The sequence below is a fragment of the Anser brachyrhynchus genome, assembly GCF_964034855.1.
Source record: "Anser brachyrhynchus genome assembly, chromosome: 7".
Classification (NCBI taxonomy): Eukaryota; Metazoa; Chordata; class Aves; order Anseriformes; family Anatidae; genus Anser; species Anser brachyrhynchus.
In genome coordinates, this window is record NC_137701.1 from 16,146,372 (window position 1) to 16,171,716 (window position 25,345).

The following is a 25,345-nucleotide window of genomic DNA, read 5'->3' on the forward strand; positions in this document are numbered from 1 at the left end:
GGAAGCTGCATTTGCCCAGAAAGCTTTGTGGCTTTCCTTTGTGGAGGATGAGTTGCTACACTTAGCGCCTGAAGGGGAGAAAAAGGTCTCCAGTCTTGGCCAGTGCCTCTCATGGTGGACGTCTTCCAGAGGCCTTGGAATGGCAGAGGGCAGCTGTCTGTAATGTGCATAGTCTACAATCTACTGTGCAATTACTGGTACTGAGCTTCTTTAAAACTTTTCAAAGAATGGATATTTTAGATATACAGTGTTGGACATAAGGTAACCTTCTTCCAATCTCCAGTGACGGCAGCAATAAGGAATTCAGTACCTTAGCCACGTAATGAAGGACTGGGAGGAGGTCTCTGTCATGCCTACCAAATAGTACTGGCTAGCTGAGAGGAAAGCAGGGAACCAGTGATCAGAGACGCTATCCTGCCATATTTCATTGCAGTCAAACTTGATGAGGGGTAAAAGCAGTCACTGGCCTGAGTGGATTGCGGTGTTTTCTTGTTTTATTTTGTTTTTTACTGGAACAGGATATCTCTAGCCTCTGTTACCCGTAAGCATTTAGGTATAAGTCTTGCATGTTCTGCAGCTTCTGACAACAAAGAATAGCTCAGCTGCCCCATGAGCCACAGTCGGAAAGCTTGCAGCAATTAGCATCCTGTTTTCATTGCGTGTTTCAGCTTTTGGCCATAATCACATGGTCTTCTGTTGAGATTCCTCTGAGCTTCATCTGGAATCTCAGCTGGTTAACCATACTATCTCAGCTTGCTAGTAAAACCTTGCCCTTGACTAGCAAATTCTTGTGGATCTGTTTGTAACTATTTATAAGGGGATTACATTACTCAAGTTTTAAAGCCAATTCCTGTTCTCATCAGTTGAAGGTGCTATGTGATCCCATTTCTCCTGGTTTAGACAAGAGTCAGTAGAAACTGTTGGTGACTCAGTTGCTTGCTGCACTTGCTGTAGCCAAAGGAGTGATAGTAAGAATTTCACCTTGAGGTGACTGGGGGCATCAGACTGGCTGATGGTAATTACTTAGGTAGTCTCTGGGTTGTCTGGTGCTATAGCCAGTTGTTCTGACACAGGAGCCCCAGACAGAGCCTGACTTGTGAGCGAAACTTAGAGCTGCTCTGACTGGTCAGTCACAGAATCATTCCAGTGGCTTAGGCTTAGTCTGCTGGATTCTGGGTAAAGGATATGATCATCACCCACTTCTGTTGGGGATACCAAACATTCAGAACTGCTTAGGTGGGTGTGGTGAGAGAAAATGTGTAGTAGAATTAACTTGTCCTTTAGTGCCACTTAGTCACAGCTTCTCTGGAAGCGGGGAGGAAGCAGAGACTAAACACTGTGGGAAGTATAAGGAATTGCTTGTTTCCCGTTCAAAACTCTTCCCGTTTTGTGCTGAAGGATCATTTTACGACTAACCTGTCTCAGTCCAAGAGTATCCTCTAATTTTAAAAATGTCTGATCTGCATTTGTAACAGGCTGCTTTCTAAGGCTGCTTAATAAATACGCTGAAATCAGCAGAGCTGCACTATAACACCTTTTTTCTTCCTTGCCTACTTAGAGCACAGAGTTCTCAGAAACCCCCTCTCCAGACAGTGACTCCGTGAATTCTGTAGAGGGGCACTCTGAGCCATCCTGGTTCAAAGACATCAAGTTTGATGACAGTGACACAGAGCAGATTGCTGATGAAGGAGAAGATAACTTGGCCAGTGAGTTTCAGCTGAGTCTTGTTCTCATTCTGCCTTCTTCCCTGTTATCCACAGTCCTTCAGGACATAGTAGTTTAACCATGTCTTGCTTTACTTGTGTGTATGTGTGCATGGGGCTGTAAGGATCTAAGCAAACTATAACCTAGTTAGTCTTCCTGTTTCTTCTGATGGATGCAGTGTTTTTGTATTTAGTGGAACTGAAAAAGCTTCATACTTCTAGCGGAGGAGAAGCATTTAAACTGCCTTCTGTTTCTCAAGCAGATTTCTGCTTGATTTGTGGCTCTATAGTAATGCACTGAAGAATGCTGACCCAATATGTCAGCATACACAGATCAAGATAAAGTAAGAACTATGAAAATACTGTATTCCTGTAGTATTTCACACTGGTCTTTATGTATTAAAGACAATTTTTCTCCTCTCTGGTACCCTCATGATACCCGTTTGAACCCGTCTCCTCCATGTATCTTCCCCCTTACCCAACACTAAAAGACTCCGCCAGCCCTAGCAAGCGTACTTCAGTCAGCAGCTTCCAGTCCACAATGGACAGTGATTCAGCCGCCTCCATCAGCCTGAACGTGGAGCTGGACAACGTGAACTTCCATATCAAGAAGCACTCCAAGTACCCACATGTGCCCCCTCACCCTGCCGACCAAAAAGGTATGAGGTAGTCACCAGCTGGAGTTGCACATGATGGAGAGCTGGGCCCTAATAACACTGATCTATTTGGACACTACTTTAGTAGCTGTCTTACAGAGGGGGAAGTGTGATATCTAGCTGGCACTTGCTTGCAGTTTTGATACGCTTACCTCTGAGGAGGCTCAGGAGACACGTTGAACCGCCTTCTCTGCAGTGTGTGTAACTTCCCCTGTGACTTTCTCTTTGCAGTTGAAACAAGGTGTCCGGCTGTCCACACATAGTAGGGCATATCCGTGCATAAAGTTTCTGGCTAACTGGGGTGGAAAAATAGTCCATGCATAAACCAGTTTGATACCCATCTCTCCAGTTTGAGATGAAACTGGAAAAGCAAGCAGAAAAAAACCACCAAATGAACAACAATAAACTGATGAACTCTGCTAGCTTCTAATCCTACCTTAGTAAACTTACATTTGACAGAAGAATATTATTATTAATAAGCAGTATGGCCTAATATACATTAATCCATATACATTATATTTTTTTCAAGAGAACCTCCTCTTAGGTAGGAAGAAATCAAATAGTGTTGAAAACCTCTTCATCTTAAAAGATGATCCAGAGTTAAATAACCGGGACTCCTTCTAATGAATTCATCCTTCCACGAAGTCTAGCAGGTCTCTTCTGTTGGCTTGGATCAGTTTACAAGATTTAGCTTTATGCTTATGTATAGATTGCATGCTCTGAAACTGTGAAATTCTCTCGGAAGAGAGGGAGGGAGGAGAACTACTCACAGCTGACTTGCTAAGTATGTTAGATATTTAGGGAAGGACAGTGAGGAAAATTAGAGGGAGCATTTATCAGTACTTATTAAAGTCACTCTTTTGTTATTTTTCTAAATGTGTCTAGAAGAACTGAAATCTGCTTTTTTTTTTTTTTTCCTTGCTCCTTAAAGAGGAGCACAGGAAGTTTGAAATTTGAGTTGGTGAGTTGGTGACAATGACTTAAAACAGGGAGGGTTGCCAGCACTACTGACACCAGTTTGTTAATGATACCTTTTGTCTTGTTTCCAGCTCATGCCCTAAACAAATGAAAAACTAATACATCTGCAAGGGAAGCAAAAATGTGGAGAGGGAAAATGTATCAAGGAATTCCTATTAGGAAAGAGAGATGTTGGATTAACAGCTTGAACAAAGTCCAGGTGTTTTGCAGTATTCTATGAATTTACAGCTGTAGTAGGTTTATCTTTATCAGCATGTGTTGGCATTAAAACAGGCTGTAGTCAGGTACTTTAAAACTGGCTGTGGCTAGTGTTAAAAGACTTGTAGAGCAGTAATCTTGGTTTTAGATGTATCTTGGTCTTTCTGTGCAAAAAGCTTTACATGATGAAGGGGAAATGTAAGAGAGCCTACCTCTCTCGGAAGCTGTTAACCAGGTCAATGCTTTTCATAGCCAGAACTGAAGCTCTTGTGAAAAAGATTTTAATGACGGAGAGCTCAAAGAAGATTATCAGAGAAGGCAAGTAGTGAGGGAACTGAAAGGAGAGACACTTCTGCTTTTTGAGTTGTATGTACTGACAGCACTGTGCTGTCTTTGGATCTCTGCTGACTGGTGTTTTAGTTGTTCTTGAAATGTGTGGTTTCTTAATCAGGTTATTCTGTAAGAGTGCAGTTTATAGTAGAATACTGGAAACAATTCTATTTCAGAGAATGGATTTCTCTTGAGGAGAAAAATATCAGTAATACACCTAGAACTGAGATAAGGTGGAGGTGTCAGTTGTTAAAACACGTTGTGGAGAGGTAAATATTATTCCGCAGTTCTTAGAAAAATCTGTACCCTTTGCAGATGCAGAGGACTTATTGCAGGTCTTGTTTTGTCTTCCTACCCTGAGAGTCTCTGGAGGGAAGAACCAACCAGGAAGCAACAACTTAAAATGACTGCTAACATTTAAAATAGCAGGAAACATTTCCTGGCAACAGGGAAACTGAAATTTCTTAGGTACGTAGATGTTTGTTGTAGAAGGTCTCCAAAAATTAGATGGGACAAAACCACGTGTTGCACAAGGTACTGAAATGGCTGGCTTTTAAAACTTTGTTCTGGAATGTATTAAAGTCTGAGTGCAAGCAAAAACTTTCAGTATGTGTTTTCAATTTATCCTGGTCATTTTCTGTAAAAGGTGCGTTCCAAGGTATTACTGGTAATCGCAGTGATGCTTACCAGACAGTCAAGACTAGATAGTTAAACTTCTATGTAAGATGGGACATGTTTATTTTAATAACAGAGCACTTATAGTTATTCAGTGGCACTACGTGTTTGTAGCTGTCAGGGATCAGTAGCTTCCCTGTGCCCATTATGTCAAGAGTAAAGAGCTAGATTTCATCCTAATTGTCTTGTCTTTAGGCTAGGTGACAGTGATTTAATTTTCACTGGAAAAATGAAGCAAAACTGAAGATGATGCCCACATTTTGAGTCTAGTAACTCAGTTTCCTCACGGCTGTGTAAATTACAGTCACTAAGGGAGTACTGAGGGGGCAAAACAGTGTTGGAAGTGTGGGTCAACTTTAATCTAAGTGGTTAGTGGGTTTCTTCAGCTTACTAAGGGATATGCAGCAATTTTCATTGGTCACAGAGGTCAGCTGCTTTGAAGCAATAGTCCGTGATATACTAGCTGTGGTGTATAACAGTGATTTGTGTATAGTCTGGGTCTAGTGGCAGGACTTCTTGTGATGTTAAAGGCTGACTAATGTCCAGCGTGTTCCTGTGAAATTCTAGTGACTCTAAGTTAGCTGGCATGTAGTATCTTACAAGCAAATATAGTGACTCATTTATAGTATCATCTGCCCAAAGATAATGGTACTTTCTGGGATGTATCAAAATTGGAAACCAAGCGATACTGCTTTCTGTATTTAAATTGGGAGAGGAGATTAAGTGATGGGATCAATTTATTCTGAGCGTTACTTTTAATTGCTCTTTTCAAAGAGATACAGTCATCAGTATGGGAGACTATTTTCAAAATGTCCTTGCAGCCAAGTATCTGTGATCCTGGTAGGGCAGGTATTTTGGGAGTTTTTGATGGCAGCACCTACCTAGGAGGGGGAAAGAGAAGATTCGGTCGGAGTAATAATGACACAGTTCCTTACCACTGTTGCTTGACAGGGCTTAGAGTCCAGTTGTCAGGAGCTCTTCTGGAGCACCTTCTATTAAGAAGGTACTTGCTGGTTTACACTGTAGACCTGTGAATTTGTGTGCATTGTGGTATTGGCTTCCCTTGAATATCAAACTTAGGAATTTGTGTATTTTTGGGGGGAGGGGAAGTTGATCAGGGCAGTATATATGATAATTTATTAACAGCTAACTGTTTGCAAACAGGGTGGAAAATATGCCATGGGAACCTCTGGTTGTTCTTGTGTCCTATTCTTCCCCTCCATGGAGTATGATAAATGTAGGGATGATGTGAGGTGAGAATTGTGTGTATTAGCCACTCTCACCATCCCAACTCGCACCTATCGGTGTGTCATCTTTCTGGTCTAGTAGGAGGTGTGGATTTCTTACCTTGTCAGGAACTTCCCTTGGGGCACAAGTGGAAGGAAGCAAAGTTACAGGAGGTGAAGCTCTATTTTTGAGTTTTCTTGGTTTGAAGGTGTCACCTGCTTCTTTGGCCAGAGAAAAACTGAGGTTAGGTTTCAGCTGGGGATTATTCCTGCTTTGGCCATGCCAGGCAGGGTTATATGTCAGATCTAATTTCAGCATGTTCAAAGTAAGAGCTTCTGCCCTGAGGCTGTTGCAAGGTAGAGGGGGTTCGAGGTGTTGGTATACATGTTTGTGTGTAGGGACCGTCTGCCACGACTTTCTCTAGCTAATCTGTGGAGCTGTGGGTGAATGCTGAAGGTGATACAATTTATATAATACGGTAGGTTGCTTGTAACACTAAATGCTTAATCTAAGCAAGGGGTGAAAGGAGTCTGCAAATAACCATTGAGCTGCAACAGATACTTGCACCTCCTTGTTCTGCCCCTTAAGTCCGGTGCACTGATCATCTGTTGTGTGTGATTTCAAACTGGGTAACTGCAGACAAGCTCAGATCTTTAAAATAGTGGTATGTAAAGGGTCTCTTGAATGCTGCTGTTCAGAGACTTGTGATTGCTTGTGTCTTGTCAACTTTATGTTGCTTTCTGTTGGTGTCTGAAGCCTGGCTTTGCATTGTTTGTGGCAGTAAGTCCAGACCGTCCTCAGGAAAGGTGATAACGAATGGTCACACTGCATAAGAAGTTGAGCTGCTGCTTGTTTTCCCACTAAAATCCGTTCTTGTAGAAGCTAGTAAACTGACTAAATGCACAACAGGTTAATGGTCTCTAGAGGAAACAAGATTTGTGTAGCCAGACAGTCTGCTTGAAAGATCACTGTGCTATTTTAGTTGTGGTGATCTAGCAAGCTAAAGAAGTATAGTAGATAGAGCTTCGTCCCATTTCCCAAATGTAAACTGCTGCATTTGTTTGCTTCACTGTGCAAGATAAATCTTAAGGCTGGTCTCTCACTGAGTCTGAGATAACACCAAAATATTTTATTGGAGTGTGAGATCAGAATGGCTTCTTAAGCTGCATTTTTAGATCAGAATGAGGAGGCCATTTCCTGTCTGGACATTTCCATGTTGTCTGCTCACAGCCTGACACAACTATATTCAGATCTTTAAGAAGTGCCTGCCAATTGAGGGAGCAGACTCTTTAAGGGCTAGTTCAGTCTGTGCTCATCTCTACTTCGCTTCCTTGTTTTCTTCGCAGTAATAAATAGTGTTTTCTTGTCTTCCTAGAGCTTTTTGATAGAACAAGACTGAGAGGATATTCTTGTCTTGATCACTCACTAATTTAGCAACAGCTTGATGACTAAACACTTACATGAGTAATGCTGCTTCTTCTGGTGTGGGCGTGTACATCATAATTATATGGGCATACCAGTATAACCTGTCATTTTTGTCTCCGCCTATCTCCCTCTTCTCTCTTCTTTCAGAGTACTTGAATCCTGACAACGGAGGGCAGCAGATGTTCTCTATAAGTGATGCTTTTATTAAAGGTAAGGGGAAACTTCAAATGTTGCTGTTGTGTGCTTTAATATAACCGTGCAAGTTCTTCAGTAGTCCTTTAACAGGTTATTGACCTTTTGGAAATATTTTCTTGATAGTAAAACTGAAGCTACTTGTGGCAAAACTGGTATATAGACTATATTCTGTTGTTTTTTAATGTGCTTACAAGCTCAAATTTCTTTCACTTCTCAAATTTTTCATTCAAAAACACTCAACCTTTTATTTTATTAAAGTAAGTATAAGTAGCAGGGTTTATCACTTTTGTTTGTAACTTACCTACCCACAAACTTTTATAAGACACCAATTCTAACTTTCTGTGCAAAAAAAAAAAAAATAAAAGTGATAGGATTAATTGCACTCCTTCTACAGAGCAATTCAAAGCTTCATTTCAAATTTTTCTGGATTTCTGGTCACCAGCACTACTACTTCTGAAACGAAAGGTGATCAGACACAGTTGTGAGTTTTAAAACCATCTGCCTTCCAATACTGTAGTCTGGTGCGCTTGTGGGATTTTTGTTTCCATTTGATGCTCTTGATTTTAGTGAGCTCAAAGGAGAGGAGGAAACAAATGGGGAAATCACAAAGTCTGTGCAGCCAGAAAAATGAAGTCTGGCTAAAGTAATGCCTAGTTTTTAACTGAACTTTTGCAGGAGAGGGGTAAGGGAAGAAACCCAGCTTAAATTCTGCTTATCTTCTTTACAGACAATTTTGAGTATGGAGTGCTTGGAAGAAGTAAATTTCTTTTTTTCAGTGTTCCTGCTCAGGTTATTATATAAGGATTTTGCATTCAGATCATGCACTCTCAGTTGTTTTAAGCTTGAATTCTGAAGACTTATATACTTGCTGATGAGAAGTTACACACCGCTTGCATAAAATATTTATTATATAGTCAGCCATTATGTGAATGGGGAAGTTCTGATTTGGAATATCATAATACCTGTGTGGGAAATAACTTAGTTTTCTGCAATTTGAAAGAGTTACTGTGTAACGAAATAACCTATAATCTTGGTAATGCAAAACACAGAGAATGTTTTAAAGGCATATTAAACAGAGATTGAAAGTGGCAGTTACGCCCTCTAAGTGGGGACTCTTCTGCACTGTTGAAACATGTTTTCTCTTTCCAAAACCAGAAATAACTACAGTTTATGTTGACATTTAGAATTAAAAAAAAATAAATGTATCCAGTGGATACAGCCTTTGTTGGCATCCTGTTTAACATGCTGAAGAGTATATGATAGGTGAAATGGTATGAGAAGATGTGCTGAGATTTTTGGAAAACTTCTGCTACTTTCTTTATAGAAAATTCTTAAACTTCAGAGAGAAAAGAGAATTCTGTTGTATAAAATACTGTGACTTAGGCTAGTTGAGCCAGCCTGCTTGCAGTTCACTCTGCACCTGACTAGCCAGGGGGGTGGTGGTTGGGTTCAGGGCTACAAGTCATGTAAAGGTTCATCAGTAGCATAGCATTTTTTTTTAAAATATGTTTGGGAGACATGCTAAACAAGACCTTTACCAAGATATTTTGGCTACTTGTGCTGCAGCCTGAATGGAATAACTTGATCTTTCTACTGCCACTTACATGTATAGGTCTTTAAAGCAACAGTTTTCTGTGGATCAAATTAGTGCCTTTGACTACTATTCTAAATCTAAAAAGGCATTATGATTATGTATTATGAATATGTAATGTATTTTGAATTTGCTGCTTATTTATAGGTAAAACTGGGATATAACTTCTGTTTTCTCATGTCTTAATTTGTTCTTCTGGAATTAAAATTATGTGCTGTATACTACCAGTACAAGAATTTCACTAATTCTCTTTTCCTCAATGTACTCACAGCTATTGTACTTGATATTGTTTGCAGTCTCCTTTTACCATGATTTCTAGCTCAAACTCAGTCTTTCAAGAGGCTTAGACTTAAGTCTTAGTAAATTCTTTCCTTTTCCAAGTAGCCTTTCAGAAAGATGCAGGAATTCAACAACAAACTTTATATTAACAAGGTTCATTTATCTCTTGCAGAGTCATTATTCAACAGGAGAGTGGAGGAGAAGTCCAAAGAACTCTTTTTCACACCACTAGGCTGGCACCATAGCAACCTGGATCTGCTGAGGGAAGAGAATGGGGAGAAACAAGCCATGGAAAGGCTGCTGTAAGAAAAATACAGAAAAAAGAATTTGCGTATTTTGAGTAACAATTCCTGAAGTCCTCCTGTTCCACCAGCTTTCTGTGGTACTTGATCTTCTGTGGACAATACAAGGAACTAATTTGTATTAAGAAAACAGCATTTTTACAGCATATTTTGATTGCTTTCTTGCATGTGGTTTTATATGTTGAAACAGAGGACCAGAGAGTTCACTCTCTGAAAGTAACTTCTGAAAGGTGACTTCAATTAAACTCTGCTCTGTATCTTTTCCACATTTTTTTTTTTTTTACAGCTCTGCTAATCACAACCACATGATGGCACTGCTTCAGCAACTTCTATACAATGAGTCCCTGTCCCTGTCATGGAGGGATATCATTGTACCTGTGGTCTGTCAAGTAGTTCAAACAGTACGGCCTGATGTCAAGAACAGAGATGATGACATGGATATCCGCCAGTTTGTCCACATCAAAAAAGTAAGTTTCAGACCTTGAATGTAGGGAAAGACAAAGAATGCAATTGCTGGCAGCACCTGCTGTTTGAAGACAAGGGTCATCCCCACTCCCCTCAGCATGTTCAGTGGTGTAGTTGGCCAACAGGGCCTTTAGATAATGCGGGTTTCTAGGAAAAGTTGTATAGAAAAAACTCTGTATCCTGGGAAGGGTGTCTCAGTGCCCTGGAGCTGACCTCTTCTTTCAGGCCGTAGGCTGCAGAAGGTAGGAAAGAGCAACACCTCTGTAATGACTTGTTTCCTTTTTGGGCTTCTGCTTGTTTTATGCTTGGATTGGAGAGGTACTAAACACTGGATAAGTAACTTTCAAGACTCTGTATAGCAATGTATTGCTCTGTAACTCCCTGTTATGGAGGATTTAACTCCTCCCATGCTAATTGCAATGACTTTTTGTGGAGGAAAACTTGATCGTTATGGGACGGTGCATTTAGGTCTGCCAGATGGCCAAGAGATGACATTGCTGAGCTGTAAGGCTGGAGTTGTGGCATGCAGTTTCTTCTTAGAGGCTGATGTGAAACTAACCTCTAAGGAAGTAGCCTCACTGAGGCTCACAGGCTCAGGCTTATTTTTGCATTGCAGAAGCAAGTTATGATATGAGGAGAGCCTTGTGTTACTCCTGACAGTTCTGTAGGATCTCTTGAGGCAGCAACAATTGATGCCGCCTGTCCTGAAGCCCAGTTTCAAAAAGCAGATGTTCAGGTGTGAAAACTCTCATAGGTATTTTTATATGCCAGTAACAGAAACATTCTCTGAAACATGTCATTAGGAACCTGTTTCATGTTTGTTACTCCTGTGATTGGTTGTGACTCTAGGCACATCAGTCAACTGTTTGTGTTCGAATAGTAAGTAGAGGTTTGTTTATTCTCTTTTGTCATTACAACTCTTGTCCATTATTAGTGAAAATGGTATGTGCAAAGGCATATGCTCCCGATGGCCTGTAGAAACTTGCATTACCTTATTGTCTTCCAGAGTGTACTTGATTTCACAAATACGTATTTGCTGGGAGGAGCTTGGAGATCCTGGAACTTAATACTTGCTTTCATGTTGTTGTTTCTAGTTTACCAGACTTTAAAGGAAAAGTTGTGTGTCCAGCATGACAGCATCTGGTCTTTCATCTGATAATTGAGGGTGTAGATGAAGCTTGCACAATAGCCACAATAACTATTCTGTTAGGTTTACAGCATTTAAGCTATGGGAATGTATAACAGTTCTAAGTGTTGGACTTCCTTTGCTCTGTTAGATTCCTGGTGGAAAGAAGTTTGACTCCATGGTGGTGAATGGATTTGTATGCACTAAGAATGTTGCCCACAAAAAGGTAATGCAGACTGGATTAATCAAGTGCTGGCTGTAGTGCGTGCTGAGGAAACAAATGTCCTGTGACTTCCTTTGCACTAGAAGCTTCTCTCACCAGTCTGGAGGTGTACGGCCTTTTTTCAGTTTGCGCAGCACCTGAATGAGAAAGTGTTTTAATGTGTTTCTTTTCAAAGCTGTTTTCTGTTGTCTCAGATTCTAGTGTAGGGAGGAAAAAGCTTTCCTCATGCATGTATAGCAAGATATCCTTTCCACCCCTATCACTTCAGAATGTATCTAATGATTACCCCCAAGAGTTAGCTGGAAAAAAAGACCTTATGGTCATGATCTTCGTGACAGTATAATAAAGTGAACCTTTATTTAAAGCTGGAGGTCAAAATAGAAGTGATCTGAACGGAGGCTCCAAGGTATGTGAAGAGTTAGTGTGACTTGGTGTAGTTGGGAGGGGACTGCAGAAACTTCCAACACTTCACTCTTACTGGACAGTAGCTGTGAAATTCCAAGAACTGGGTGTAACATGCTCATAAAAAGAAAAATGTATAGTTGGTGTGGGGAATAACTGAGATGCCTGTTTAAATACAGTCATGGGTAGTCTGGTATGGGTTTTTTCCCTATTTACTTTTCCAGCTGTGTGTCTTTTAACTATTTTGTTTCTTTCCTAGATGAACTCTTGCATAAAAAATCCCAAAATTCTTCTGCTGAAGTGCTCAATTGAGTACCTCTATCGAGAAGAAACCAAGTTTACCTGCATAGACCCTATAGTGCTTCAGGTAAGAGCATAGTTTTGTTCTTGGTTGAAATTGCCTGAGACTGATTCACCCTTTTGGGGTGCACATCTGATTATTCAGTATGTAAGGTGGACTTGAGTTACTGGGATTGTGTATTGAAGAGAGATTTCCTCTTGTAACAGCTAGCTAGGAAAACTGTTGCACTAAATAGAGTACAAACTTGTAGTCTTCTGAGGGTTTTTGCCATCAAGAGTTACACATACTGATTGTATTTAATTGTAAGGATCAAGATCTATATTTTAAGAAACGTTGTTCATTTTTAATGATACACTGTGTGAGGAACACAGGGTTCAGAAAGTCACAGCTAGGCATGGCTTAAGTGTGCAGAGAAATATTAAAGAAGTGTGTATAAGTGAGAGTTCAGTTCTACCCACATTATTCTTTGTCAAGCTTGAACAAATGGGACAACACCCAACCTAATGAAGTGATGAACTACAAAACGTCACTTCGGAACAGGTGCCCAGCCCTTGAGAGCAGGGAGGTGCCTTGGTATGGAAACACTGAAATGGGCGGACGTTCTTTAATGTACTGCATGCCTGTCTGAGGATCAGTTTTCAGGTCTTTTGTAGGATATTTGTAATTTGGGCATTTGGTACCTTACTAAGCTTGGGCCATAATGTTTTTTTCCATCTTTGACTGTTTCCTTAAAATGCATTTAAGACTGCTTCCATTTGGTGCTTAGTAGACAGAGTTACATGTATAAAAACTTCAATAATAAAACTTACTTCTGCATAGCGAGTTGGTTTTTCCAGTAAAAGCTTAAGCTGCGTCCTGTCCTTTGTCTGAACAATGTAGAAGTATCTACTGTTCTTTCTGACTACTGGTTACTGTGATTGTTTCAGTATCTGCTTCAGAACATGATCATACGTTTTTGTGTATCTGCCTTAAAATCCTATATGGCAGAGAATACTACAGAAATACTAGTTCAGTTGAAAAGGCCAGCTTCTGTTGAATGGCAAACTGCTTTTGTGGTACCTTTCTTTTGCCTGGAACCTCTAAAACTTGACTACTGTGAGTCACAATAACAACCAAAAATACCTGATTTGGGAAGCTGTATTGTCCCTCTAATAGTGTAGCCCATTAGTTCTTATGAGGGTTACAGCCCTGTTTTCTCTTTCTGAGCATGGTAATAAAAGTGGGGAGATAGTGAAATGAAACCAGAAGGTGGCAATGGCTGGCAAGGCAATTTCACAGTGCACAGCATTTGGGATCCTACTCTGGAAGCATTGTTCCCAAGTGCAGATTTAGGGACTGAGGCTTGCTGTATGATGCAGGAGTTGAAGACAGAGAGAGCAGTTGTATACTCTGAGTGAATGGAAGTGTCTGTGAGTGCCAGCACTCGACGTTAGTGTGTATCTGAAGGTGGGGAACATAATATTGCAAACAGCTTTTATTTAGGATGCTCTAACTATAGCATCATTTGAACATAAGACTTTTTTTGTGTTAGGATATAAGGTGCATGTAGATATTTCATTAAGATATTTGAGCCTCATATGGGGAATGAAGTATTGTTTTGTGAGAAGTCATCCAAGATACTGAGAATAGAACTACTGTCTCTGGACTCCACACACAAAGCTAGTTCCTGTTGAGTGGTGTGGCTGTGCATATATAAAAAATGTTTGGATTCTGCAGCTTTCTTCAGACAGTCATTGGACCATGCCTTCACACCTGATTAGGGTATGTAGCAAACTATTGATAAACTGGGCGATGGGGATATGTGCACAATGGAGAACTGATGGTGTTTTCTGGATAGCTGATTTCCCTGTTCTATAGGAAAGCTCAATATATAAATGAGAAAGTAATATTAAGCATTTAAATATATATATATATATTTAAGACAGGTTTGATCTACTTAATTGCCATGCATTGTTTTTTCTGCAGGAAAGGGAGTTCTTGAAGAACTATGTACAGCGGATAGTTGATGTCAGGCCTAACTTGGTCCTTGTTGAGAAGACAGTGTCCCGAATTGCACAGGACATGCTGCTGGAGCATGGTATCACTCTTGTCATCAATGTCAAGCCGGTGAGTGTTTCATGTCAGACATCAGACTGTACCTTGTGGTGGATCTCTAACTTCTCTTTGTAGCATTTTTTAAATGGTCTTCACTTCCAAGGAGACACAGCAGACAAACCTAGAAAGTAATTTTTCTTCACTAACTTCTACCAACTCTCTGCTGTGCCCTTGCTGGCTGGTCTTTGTACCCTGGCTATGTTTTAGTTAACTGAGTCATATTTGTAGCAAATGCTACAATCTTCCCTCTCACCAGTAATAACTGCCAAACTGCTTTTCTATGATGTGTATTTGGGTGTGCGTGGGAGTGACTGGATTTAATCCAGAGTTTACCTCACAAAGTGGTATGTTGCCTGGATAGCACTGGCATCTTTTAGAGCAATCTAAAAAGTACTAATGTCTTATTTGCACTGTAGATTCTTACTTTTCTTTTTAATTTTCACAGCAAGTGCTAGACAGAGTAAGTCGAATGACCCAGGGAGACTTAGTGATGTCAATGGATCAACTGTTGACCAAACCACGTTTGGGAACCTGCCATAAATTTTATATGCAAGTGTTTCAGTTGCCCAACGGTGAGTAAATCTTAATGTCCTAGTTTGTGTGCATAAGAGGCTAAACGCTTTGCTCTTGGTAACAAGGTTTGAACTGCTGGGTACTTTATGTTATCAAGTATTATATTTTCTGTTCATCTTTCTTTACTTCTGTTACATCTTGGAACTACAGTGAACTAAGTCTGAGCACACAAGCTTCATCAAAAAGTACAAGATCTTCTGTTCTTGGTACAATGAAAGATGCTAGACTTCAATTAGACTGGTTCTTTCCACTGCCCTGGAGATTGTCTAGTCCAATGTCTTGTTCAAAACAGGAAGGGTTAACTTCAAGGCAAGATCAGATTTCTCAGGGGCTTGTCAGCAAAGTGTTGAAAATTTTGCTGAATGGAGATTTCACAACCAATCTGGGCAGCTGTTTAGTAGTTTAGTAATCCTCCCCATAAAGAACTCTTCCACATTTTAACAAGGCAAATTCTGATTGATTATCTGTGCACTCTACCCCTTGTCTTTTCATTGTACATCTTTGAGAAATCAGGTTCCTTTTTCTCTGTAACACCCTGTAGGTAGTGGAATTCTTCAAAGGAAGTAACCTGGCAGATTACCAATGGTGCTGGCACACAAATGTGGATGCAGTTTTTGTGGCAATGTAGTCTTGGCATCTCTTCTTCAGGTCTGCCTTACCCCCTTCCAACTTCTAAATTTTAGTCAGTCTTGTACACTTTGACTCATAAGGATGAGCAAACTTGCAAGGGAGGATAATGGTTCTTCTCTTTCACTGCTGCATACCCTGTCTCCCAGTCTGCAGCGATCTTAGCATAAGATGTTCAGATTAATGTGTTTTATGCAGTCTTTACTTGGACTGCACAATGACTTTTTTTTATAAAACAGGAGGAGTTTGTAGCAAAAGTTTGCTTTGTTTGCAAAAAGTGTTTTCTCAGTACATATAATACGAATTTCTGCAGCTGGATTGTGCTACCAATGTTTCTCGCTCCCAATCTCCATTAGTCTATTCAGTGTGTGAGATGCCTAAGAGCAGGTTGTCATCCTAACTGCTGTTTTTGTTTTTTTCCTTGTAGATCAAACAAAAACACTGATGTTCTTTGAAGGGTGTCCCCAGCACCTGGGCTGCACTATCAAATTGTGTGGTGCTGCAGAGTATGAGCTGGCCCGTGTGAAAGAGATCCTGATCTTCATGGTCTGTGTGGCTTATCATTCCCAACTGGAAATCTCTTTCCTTATGGACGAGTTTGCTATGCCCCCTACTCTGGCAAAAAACACCTCTTTTCATTCCCTTATTGAGGATCCAGGAGATGAAAATGAACAACAGAATCTTTTCAATGGTGAGGATTTCAGCACGGCAATCAGAGACATCGAACTCTCCACTGAAAAGCTTCCTGTAATCTCAGAGTCAGTGTCATCTGATGAGGTCACCTTGCTTGAACAAAGAGGATTATTTGAGAGAGGTGACCAAGAGAACAGTCAGCTAGAAACAATGTCCTCAAAACAGCAGGAGCACCACAAAATGGAGTCGTCATTTCCAGTGTTCCACTCTGTACCTCCTGCAATACCTGAAACATCTCTTCTGCCCCTCCACGGCATGGACCAGCACTTGGTCGCTCTGGATAGTCAGACACTAGAGCCACTTCAACAGGCAGATGATCTGCAGGAATCCAAGAGTCAAATGAGAGTCTTCAGAGACCCTCTCCAGGATGATAGTGGTTTATATGTTACAGAAGAGGTAACTTCTTCTGAGGATCGTCTCAAGACTTACTCTGCAGCCTTTAAACAGGAGTTGAAAGATGTTATTCTCTGTATTTCTCCTGTAATGATGTTCCGTGAACCATTTCTTTTGACTGAAAAAGGCATGAGATGCCCTGCCCGAGAATACTTCCCTGAGCAAGTTTATTGGTCTCCTCTCCTTAATAAGGAATACAAGGAATTGGAAAGTAGGAGGAAGAGACAATTATTGCGGGATCTTTCTGGATTACAAGGGATGAATGGGAGTATACAAACCAAGGCTATACAAATCTTACCTTCCCATGAGTTGGTTAACACTAGGATAGCAGAGCATCTAGGTGATAGCCAGAGCTTAGCCAGGATGCTGGCTGACTATCGGGCCAGAGGAGGGAGGATTCTACAGAGAAGTACAGATCCCTTTGCTCAAAGTAAGGATGTGTCCAGTGTCCCTACTGGAAAAACTGGTTGCAGGATTGAAGAGGATGAGAAAGGACTGGCTCAGAGTGAATCCTCTTGGTCTCATAAGGTAATGATTCAAACTATGCTACTGAAAACACAGTTACATTATTTTTTCCTGGTAATATAGAACATGTAGTTTTTAATACTAAATGTAAAACTGGAGGCTTTTATGACTGGGTCAAAACTGCATTTTGGATTGCAGTGCTCTGGGCACTTAAACAAACCAATTTAACCAGCTAGTAGGTGGATATGAGAGAGCAGAACATGAGACTGCAAAACTTCCCTGAGGAGGGAAAAGCCTGTGAGGCTCCTTCCTCTCTTATCCTGAGAAGTGTACAAAATCAGCCCAGAATCAGTTTAGTACATTGGCTGTTCAGCTCAGTTGCACACAACTGATTCATGAAAATGAATACATGGAGGGGAAAAAAAAACTTTGTTTCTGAAACTGAGCTTCCCTGCTGCATGTACTGGTGATTTCTAAAAGCATAATGGTCATCCCTCTTTAGAGGGATTAGCGTCATGGAAACAGCAGTAGGCTGTAATTACATTAAAGTATTGGATTGTTCGCAAAAGTTTGGGTGATCTGGAGAAATGCGAGAATCTCTTAATGGAGAGGGTAAGGTCTTGTTAGAAACTTCCAAGTAAGGGAGTATGCACTTGGAACCAAAAATATATAAGGGCATGGGAAACTGCCATGACAGCTGCTAATTTGCATCTGAGGAAAAATGTATTGGGACTTCTCAAGCACTGAAAGCTATGCAGGAAAAAGTCTGTCAAGGGTAGCAGAACTGGTCTTGTAGTAGTCATACATTTTGGAGCCACCATCAGCCCCCAAGTTCATGACCAGAAGTCACCTTTTAGTTGGTGCTAAATGTAAATCTATGTAGCTTCACAGGCAATAATCTAACAAGCTGGAAGAGTAGCTGTTGCTCTAGATCAAACTGCTCTGTGCTGTATAAATTTATTTATAAAGAAAATTATAAAGTCACAGAATATCCTGAGTTGGAAGGGAGCCACAAGGGTCATTGAGTCCAGCTCCTCGCTCTGCACAGGACCACCCAAAAACCAGACTATGGGGCTGAGAGCGTTGAGTAAATGCTTCTTGAACTCTGTCAGGCTCAGTGCTGTGGCCACTGCCCTAGGGAGCTTGTCCCAGTGCCCGACCACCCACTCGGTGAAGAACTTTTTCTTAACTTCCATCTCCATGCTGTTCCCTCAGGTCCTGTCGCTGTCCCCAGAGAGCAGAGCTCAGCGCATGCCCCTCCGCTCCCCTTGTGAGGGAGCTGCAGGCCACCATGAGGCCTCCCCTCGGCCTGCTCTGCTCTGGGCTGGACAAACCAAGGGGCCTCAGTTGCTCCTCATACATCTAGCCCTCTAGACCCTTCACCGTCTTTGTAGCCCTCCTTTGGACACTCTCCAGTAGTTTTATGTCCTTTTCATACTGTGGTGCCCAAAACTGCACACAGTACTCAAGGGGAGGCTGCACCAGTGCAGAGCAGAGAGACAATTGCTTCCTTCAACTAGCTAGCAGTACCATGCTTGATGCACCCCAAGATACTTTTGGCCCTTTTGGTTGCCAGGGCACATTGATGCATATTCAACTTGCCATCAATCAGAACCCCCAGATCCCTTTCTGTGGGGCTGCTCTCTAGTCTCAAAAATATTTGGTAACTTCATAGTTCTGTAGGGAGTAAGAGGGGATATGGTTCCATTCTGGCAGCAGGGTGGTAAATCTCTTCATAGAAAAAGGCAGAAAGTTTGAAGTCCTTCTGTAGTCTCAGTGAGTAATTGAGGTGTAATATACTGGCAAATACTTGACTGTAAGGTGTGCTAAAACATTCAATGTCTTGGAGACTCTGGACTTTTGTCTTGGGGCTTTGGATTTCTGTTTTGGCCCCTCAGTTTCCTTTCTACAATGTGGTTATGTTGTTTATATTATATGTATTAGTTATAGCTTCTAAAAATGGCAGTTAGCACTTAAATTTACTTGAAGCTCAAAGATAATGTAAGATTAATTTGTAGAAAAGGAACAAACCGGGCTTTGCCCTTAAATAAAATTACTAGAATAATATTTTGTCATTGATTGTGTGTGGATGGAGGTGTCTGTAACCAGTGAATGAGCTGTTTTCTCTCTACCAGGTGGATTGTCTGAGTCCAGTAAACCATCAGAGACTCTGTGTTCTCTTCAGTAGCTCTTCTGCTCAGTCCAGCAATGCTCCAAGTGCCTGTGTTAGCCCCTGGTACGAAAACTACTCCTCTACAGCATGTGTAGTTGTTAACTTTTTTTCTGAAGGCAAGGTCAGTGCTCACTTCATAGAAGTACTTCTTTGAGGACTTGTTGGTAGGTTGTAATCATCTTCTAATGGGAACTGTTGCAAAAATTTCATCTTGCCTGATTAGGTGGGTCCAGAGCAATATTCCACAGCCTTTCTAATCCCTCAGGCATGAAGGAGAAAGCCCAGCCTGAAACTGAATGCTTTAGTTGGACTTCTGACTGTAGAGCGATGTAAGTGTAGGGAGGACACTGTGCAGCCATGTGGGGAAGAGTTACTGTATATAAACAAAGAAGAATGTCCAAGCCCAAAAATAAGCCTTGAAGAAGAATCTTAGACTACTTCTAAATTGTGTTATCTGAGAGGGGCATTTGAATATATTACTGTCTTTCTCAAAGTTAACAATGTTAAGCTTTAACTGTAGTTTTAGCTTAGAGGGCTATAACTTGTTGCAATTTATGATTTTTTTTTAGTATTACTCCTTGGACAGGTCTTTCACCTAGCTCAGGTGAAAATATAGAGATGTCTCTCTTACAGGAAATCTAGATCTTCCTCTGTGAAAGCTAAGGAGTGAACAAAAAAATGTTGAGCTTTTTAAAAAGAAGTGATAAAGGCGCATAAATTAGTGATAGTTAGAAATCTCTGAATAGAGACTTAAATTGATACTTACACATTTTAAGTGGCTTGGTTGCTTCATATTCTGAGAAATGAAAACTGCGATTAAATTTAAAGCTGTTCTTAAATTTTATATAAGATTTCTAGGCTTTTTTCATGTTCTATTTGTGCCCTCTTTGTAACTGTTTAAATGTTAATGTTCAAGGCTTCAAGCTGTCTAGACTTCTGTGCCTAGGTGTTCTTGAACATGATCTTCAAAAGAGCAATTGAATTGTGTTCTACTTTTAAATGTCAAGTTGGAAGTTGTTCTAGTAAGAACTCAAATCTCATTATTAGCAAACTTGACAGCAGGGATCTGGGAAGAGTAGTCAAGGGGGGGGTGGAATAGCCTTTGGTATACAGGGCTGAGAACAAACAAGCAGAAGGTACAGATCGGTGTACTTCAAGGCCATTGCGCAGCTAGCAGTGGCAGGATATCCCCTCTAAAGCTTCTCTTTTTTCTCTGCTTTAGGATTGTGACCATGGAATTCTATGGGAAAAATGACCTGACACTAGGGATTTTTCTGGAGCGCTACTGTTTCAGGTGAATTAGTAGTAAATCTCATTCTAAACAAAACAAAAGCCTTTAACAGCTCAGTGAGGTTGAGCTGACACTTTCTTTATAGACTCTGCTTCCTGTGCACTCAGGAGATTAGCATGAGCCTGTTGTATTCTAGGAAAGCTTACACCTTAAATTTGCTGCTCCCTTTGCTTTATGAGCATGCTGTAGTAAACTCTTAAACCTGGTTCCTGTTTCATTTCCTCATGCTCACTTCTGGCAAGCAAATACATCCACTGCTTCCCTACTTCTGCCTTGTGTCTATTCTATTAATAAGGTAGAATAAGTGGAATGGATTACAAAGCAAGAGTTGTAAATTCATAAAGTTGTGAATTCATGAAGAGTACAATAAACTCTGCAGACACAGCCTTCATTAAAGGCTTGGGAAACTTACAGTAAAGATAAATAGTACTGTGACATTAAAAAGCATACTAAATGTGTTGAATCAGCTCTTCAGCAGTGTCTACCATATGATCATAAGCATTCCCATTTCTCTCTTTAAGGCCTTCCTACCAGTGCCCCAGCATGTTCTGTGAAACACCAATGGTGCACCACATTCGTCGCTTTGTACATGGGCAAGGATGTGTGCAAATCGTTTTAAAGGAGCTGGACTCCCCAGTCCCTGGGTACCAACACACAATTCTTACTTACTCCTGGTGTAGACTGTGCAAACAGGTAAGGATGAGGACTTAAGAATCATTGCTATTCCAATTTAGTATTCCTGTTGTGATTGGGTGTGCATGGAAAGACAGGATTTTGAGAAAGTGCTCATCCCTGGAGCTATGGCTAAACTTGTACAAAGCTTGTTGTTAGAACAGATATTCTCATGTGTCTACAAATTACTCTTGTAGAATTGTGGCTGTTGAGGGTGAAACAGACGTAGTGTGGTGGAAACTAATTTCTGACACATGGAAAAATTAGAGTTGCCCTTTAAGAGACAAAGAGCTTTGCCTCTTCCCGGCAGTGAATCTATACAAGCATCAGAAGAATGTGTGTATAGGGAAGGGCAGATGCTGAGGCCTACTGGCTTAGTAATTGGCTCCACCAATTACCAAACCACTTGGTGTTCTTTAATCTGTTTTAGACTGGACAGTCTGTATTGAGTCAGTGTGATGTCTAGACTTTGTTTAGTAGTCATTAGAAAGTAAATAAAATCTTCATTAGAAAGATGAAAAACCACAAGGTTGCAAGATTTGTGTATTATCTGAAACTTGTTCTTTAATTTAGCTAAGAAAACATTGTCAGTTGGATACTCATCTCTAGCCAAACTTATTGTTAATCTTAAGAGCCTTCTAAGACAAGAATAAAGCTTAATTAAACAAGATTCATGCAGTGCCTCAAACTTAAAACATCTTAATTACCCATGCAAATGACTCAGTTCACATACTTATGCTGGCTTAAACATAGGTGTTGGATTTAAAGATATCTGGAGGAAGTTAATGTAATTGCTGAAGGCAAGCCCTACGCTGCTGTGTATACACTTGTTCTATAACCTTTTATTTCTGTGTGCTCATGTAAACACTAATAAGCTTGTGGCTAATAGGTATGTATAAATGGCTACTCTAAGCTTGCAAGCACTGCTGAAGTTGAAATATACTGCAGAGCAATATCAGTGTATTCATAGGTGAAGAATCACCAGGGAAAAAGCATGCAATGAAACTGTTGCTGGTGACTGGACTGCTGGAAACTATTTCTATGCAGAGAAACAGCATCCCAGATTTAAGGATGTGTTTTCACTCCCCCAGCTAAGCACCTGTTATCATCAACTAGCAGTTGTTGCTTATCTGGTTTATTGCATCCATCTGTGTGTTGGGTTTAGCTTTGTATAAACACTATATTTGTTGTTGTTTGGTATCTTTCAGGGTCGTTTGTGCTTCTGATTCTAGAAATACCTAGATTACAGTCTAGGTTAGCCTGTCCTTAATCCTGGTTGAAGGGTGAAATTAAGGCACTTTGCTTTCAATTTCAGGTGACACCAGTTGTTCCCCTTTCCAATGATTCTTGGTCTATGTCTTTTGCAAAATACCTTGAGCTGAGATTCTACGGGCACCAGTACACTCGAAGGGCCAATGTGGAGCCTTGTGGTCATTCCATTCATCATGACTATCACCAATATTTTTCCTATAATCAGATGGTGGCGTCTTTCAGGTGAGGTTCACTGCTTTTTATATATATATATATATATATATAAACTTCTCTAACACTGTATGAAGTGCATGGCTCTAATAAGGATTCTTCAGATGTGTCCTTCGCTTTGAGTACAGCGTGGGATAGCATGACTGCACTGTAACTACAAATGCAGAATTGTTTGCTGGCTTGCAGAGGGCTTTACAGGTCCCATCATTGTCATGGATGGGATGGGCAGTATTCTGAAAAATGAATTGTGCCAGTATATGATACAGAAGGGAAACACTTCTGTCTGTTTAATCTGTAATACTTTCAGAACTTCATTTTTGCAACATGATCTGTGGTTTTACTTTTTGCCTGAGATAAATGAAAATGGTGTTAAGTGCTACTAAAAGTAACTAATGTCCTGGACATGTTGACAGTGCCCCTTTTTATAAAGGCCACAAGCTGAAAGGTGTAGACCCACTATTATGTGGGGAGACACATGAAAAGCTGTTGCATTGTCTTCTCAGCTACTCTCCAATCCGTCTGCTTGAAGTATGTGTCCCACTACCCAAGATCTACATCAAACGACAGGCTCCATTAAAAGTTACTATTTTGCAGGATCTCAAGGACTTCTCTCAAAAGTAAGCTTTTATTTTTAATGCATTCCTTGGCTTTTATGTATTTTAGACTTCTTAGCAGATCACTAAACCATCTTTGCTGATGTAGATAATACACTTGCTACATGTTCATGGTTTAGAAGGAAAGTGATGATTTTAAACACACTTATAGGTGTATATGTAATTCTAGGGGAGAGTGGTATTGGAACTTTCTTTTATACCTTTGCCTATTCCATCAGTATTAACTCTCACCTTTTCATCTGGTGCAATTTGTCTTAACTGTTTTCATCTCTGTCCACAGGGTGTCACAAGTGTACCTTGCTGTTGATGATCGCCTTGCTTCTCTGAAAACAGATACTTTCAGCAAAACAAGGGAAGAGAAGATGGAAGATCTGTTTGCACAAAAGGAGGTAATGGACTACTTCTGCATCAGCAGAACATACACTGCAAAGCATGTGGAGAAGCTACTTGAATTGAGTGTTAAGTCTCGTGACAGTATACTGACAATTTTTCTTTTGGCAGATGGAAGAGGGTGAGTTTCGAAACTGGACTGAGAAGATTCAGGCAAGACTGCTTTCATCATCATTAGACACACCTCAACAATTACAATCTGTTTTTGAGTCTCTGATAGCTAAAAAGCAAGGTCTCTGTGAGATGCTGCAAGCCTGGAATAATAGGTAAGAGGACAGATACAGGAATCACGAGCAACACTGGTGCTGTGTTGGTTATAGAAGGGGAAGATAGTCATCAGTACTGTCTCCTCCTGTAGTGCAGTTGTTACACAGAGGGTGCTACGACAGCTTGTGATGAATGTCTTCTGCTGGTTGATTGATTGGAACAGAAAATCATTAAAGGCTCGATGATGTAAGTGTTGTGTTGTAGAGCACAACTTACACCTGAGAAGAGAAAGTGTTATTTGAATAGAGGTGGAAGAGGGGAGCATGTGAAAGCGATTGGGTGAAACTATCTCAGAGATGGACAGAAGCCAAATTAAATGTTTGACAACTTCGCTGTTATTGTGAAGGCTGTCCTCTCCCCTACTGCAATGTGAGTAGGGTGTGGTGTTTGGAACATCTCCTGTTGGTGTAGTGTTCATTAAGGCATGAGGAAAACGTTCTGTCTTTGGCAGTTTGAAGCATAGCTTCAGCACATATTAGCAGCCATTTCAGTTCGCATTGAAGACTTACGAAGGCATGCTTGGCTGTTTTTCTAGTTTGGCAAAACAACACAATTTGTGCCTTTTACAGCTAATATGTGTAATCTGTGCTTTGATTGTGTTTTGTTTTTGAAGATTGCAGGATCTCTTCCAACAAGAGAAAGGGAGAAAGCGCCCTTCAGTACCACCCAGCCCTGGAAGATTGAGGCAAGGTGAAGAAAGCAAGGTACTAGCAGCAGTCTGGATGTTAAATAAACATTTGTTCTGGGGGAGTGCCATAGTATAAAGTTGAATTTTAGTTCACTTCAACAATTAGTTAACTTGTCTTACTTCATCGTATAACTTTTATCCGTAAACATTTGAATTGCATGTTAGCATATGCATCTCTCTCTACAGACATGAACCAAAAGCTTTATTATACAGAAAGAGAAGACTGAGGATAGGTTTTGATGTTTTTCTTTGGTGCTTCTGGACTGTTAATATAAATACTGACAGCAGAGAGCTGCACTCATTCTCAAGGGTACATCTAGATAGGAAGGAAGTAATCTTGTTAGGCTCTAGGTTTGGATGAAAGTAGAGTGAGAGAAAATGACACAGTGACTACCTATCAAGCTTACCCTTGTGAAAAAGAAAAAAGCAAAAAAAAAAAAATAAAAAAATAAGGAGGGGCAGAGCAAGGAATACAGGAAGAACTGATAATCCTGTAGGTTTGTCTCTGTTCTATAATGTGTCTTAGGAACTGCCTGGGGGGATGTGTAAACGATCTTGTACTGTTGCCCCTCAAGAACTATTTGTAAGGGTACAGTTGGCAGTAGGCTGAACTACCACACTGGGGGAGCTGGTACTCTGAGAAAATATCCAGACTGCAAGGCAGTACAATGTAATCAGCATACAGTAATTGTCATACAGAGGCTGAACTTTGAATAGTTTTAATGCTAGCAAGGTACAAAAAGAAATCGACTGAGATCCTGGATTTGCTCATCTGCATGCATATGTGTTGTTTCCACCTGACACATTTGTTAATGCTAAAACACATTTAGCCTTTATCTAGCAGCAA

At 40.5% G+C, this 25,345-nt stretch overlaps 1 protein-coding gene across 6 annotated transcripts in view; it reads left to right on the forward strand.

Moving 5' to 3' along the window:
* The window catches only part of PIKFYVE (phosphoinositide kinase, FYVE-type zinc finger containing), a 62,349-nt gene that overhangs the window by 23,108 nt on the left and 13,896 nt on the right, over positions 1-25,345 (forward strand). For 4 of the 6 annotated variants that reach the window (XR_013953771.1, XM_080600305.1, XM_080600303.1 and 1 more), the window contains 18 exons: positions 1,559-1,706; positions 2,195-2,362; positions 7,340-7,402; positions 9,430-9,559; positions 9,846-10,026; positions 11,302-11,376; positions 12,035-12,142; positions 14,042-14,182; positions 14,616-14,742; positions 15,798-16,984; positions 19,057-19,157; positions 20,317-20,388; positions 20,907-21,078; positions 22,373-22,551; positions 23,043-23,156; positions 23,434-23,542; positions 23,655-23,809; positions 24,424-24,514. Coding sequence is in view for 5 of the 6 variants with exons in the window: in XM_080600305.1 (XP_080456431.1) it covers positions 1,559-1,706; positions 2,195-2,362; positions 7,340-7,402; positions 9,430-9,559; positions 9,846-10,026; positions 11,302-11,376; positions 12,035-12,142; positions 14,042-14,182; positions 14,616-14,742; positions 15,798-16,984; positions 19,057-19,157; positions 20,317-20,388; positions 20,907-21,078; positions 22,373-22,551; positions 23,043-23,156; positions 23,434-23,542; positions 23,655-23,809; positions 24,424-24,514 (3,321 nt within the window). In the remaining variant the exon portion in view is untranslated. The remainder of the gene's footprint in view (positions 1-1,558; positions 1,707-2,194; positions 2,363-7,339; positions 7,403-9,429; positions 9,560-9,845; positions 10,027-11,301; positions 11,377-12,034; positions 12,143-14,041; positions 14,183-14,615; positions 14,743-15,797; positions 16,985-19,056; positions 19,158-20,316; positions 20,389-20,906; positions 21,079-22,372; positions 22,552-23,042; positions 23,157-23,433; positions 23,543-23,654; positions 23,810-24,423; positions 24,515-25,345) is intronic. The other 2 variants (XM_080600304.1, XM_080600307.1) reach the window with 1 other exon arrangement.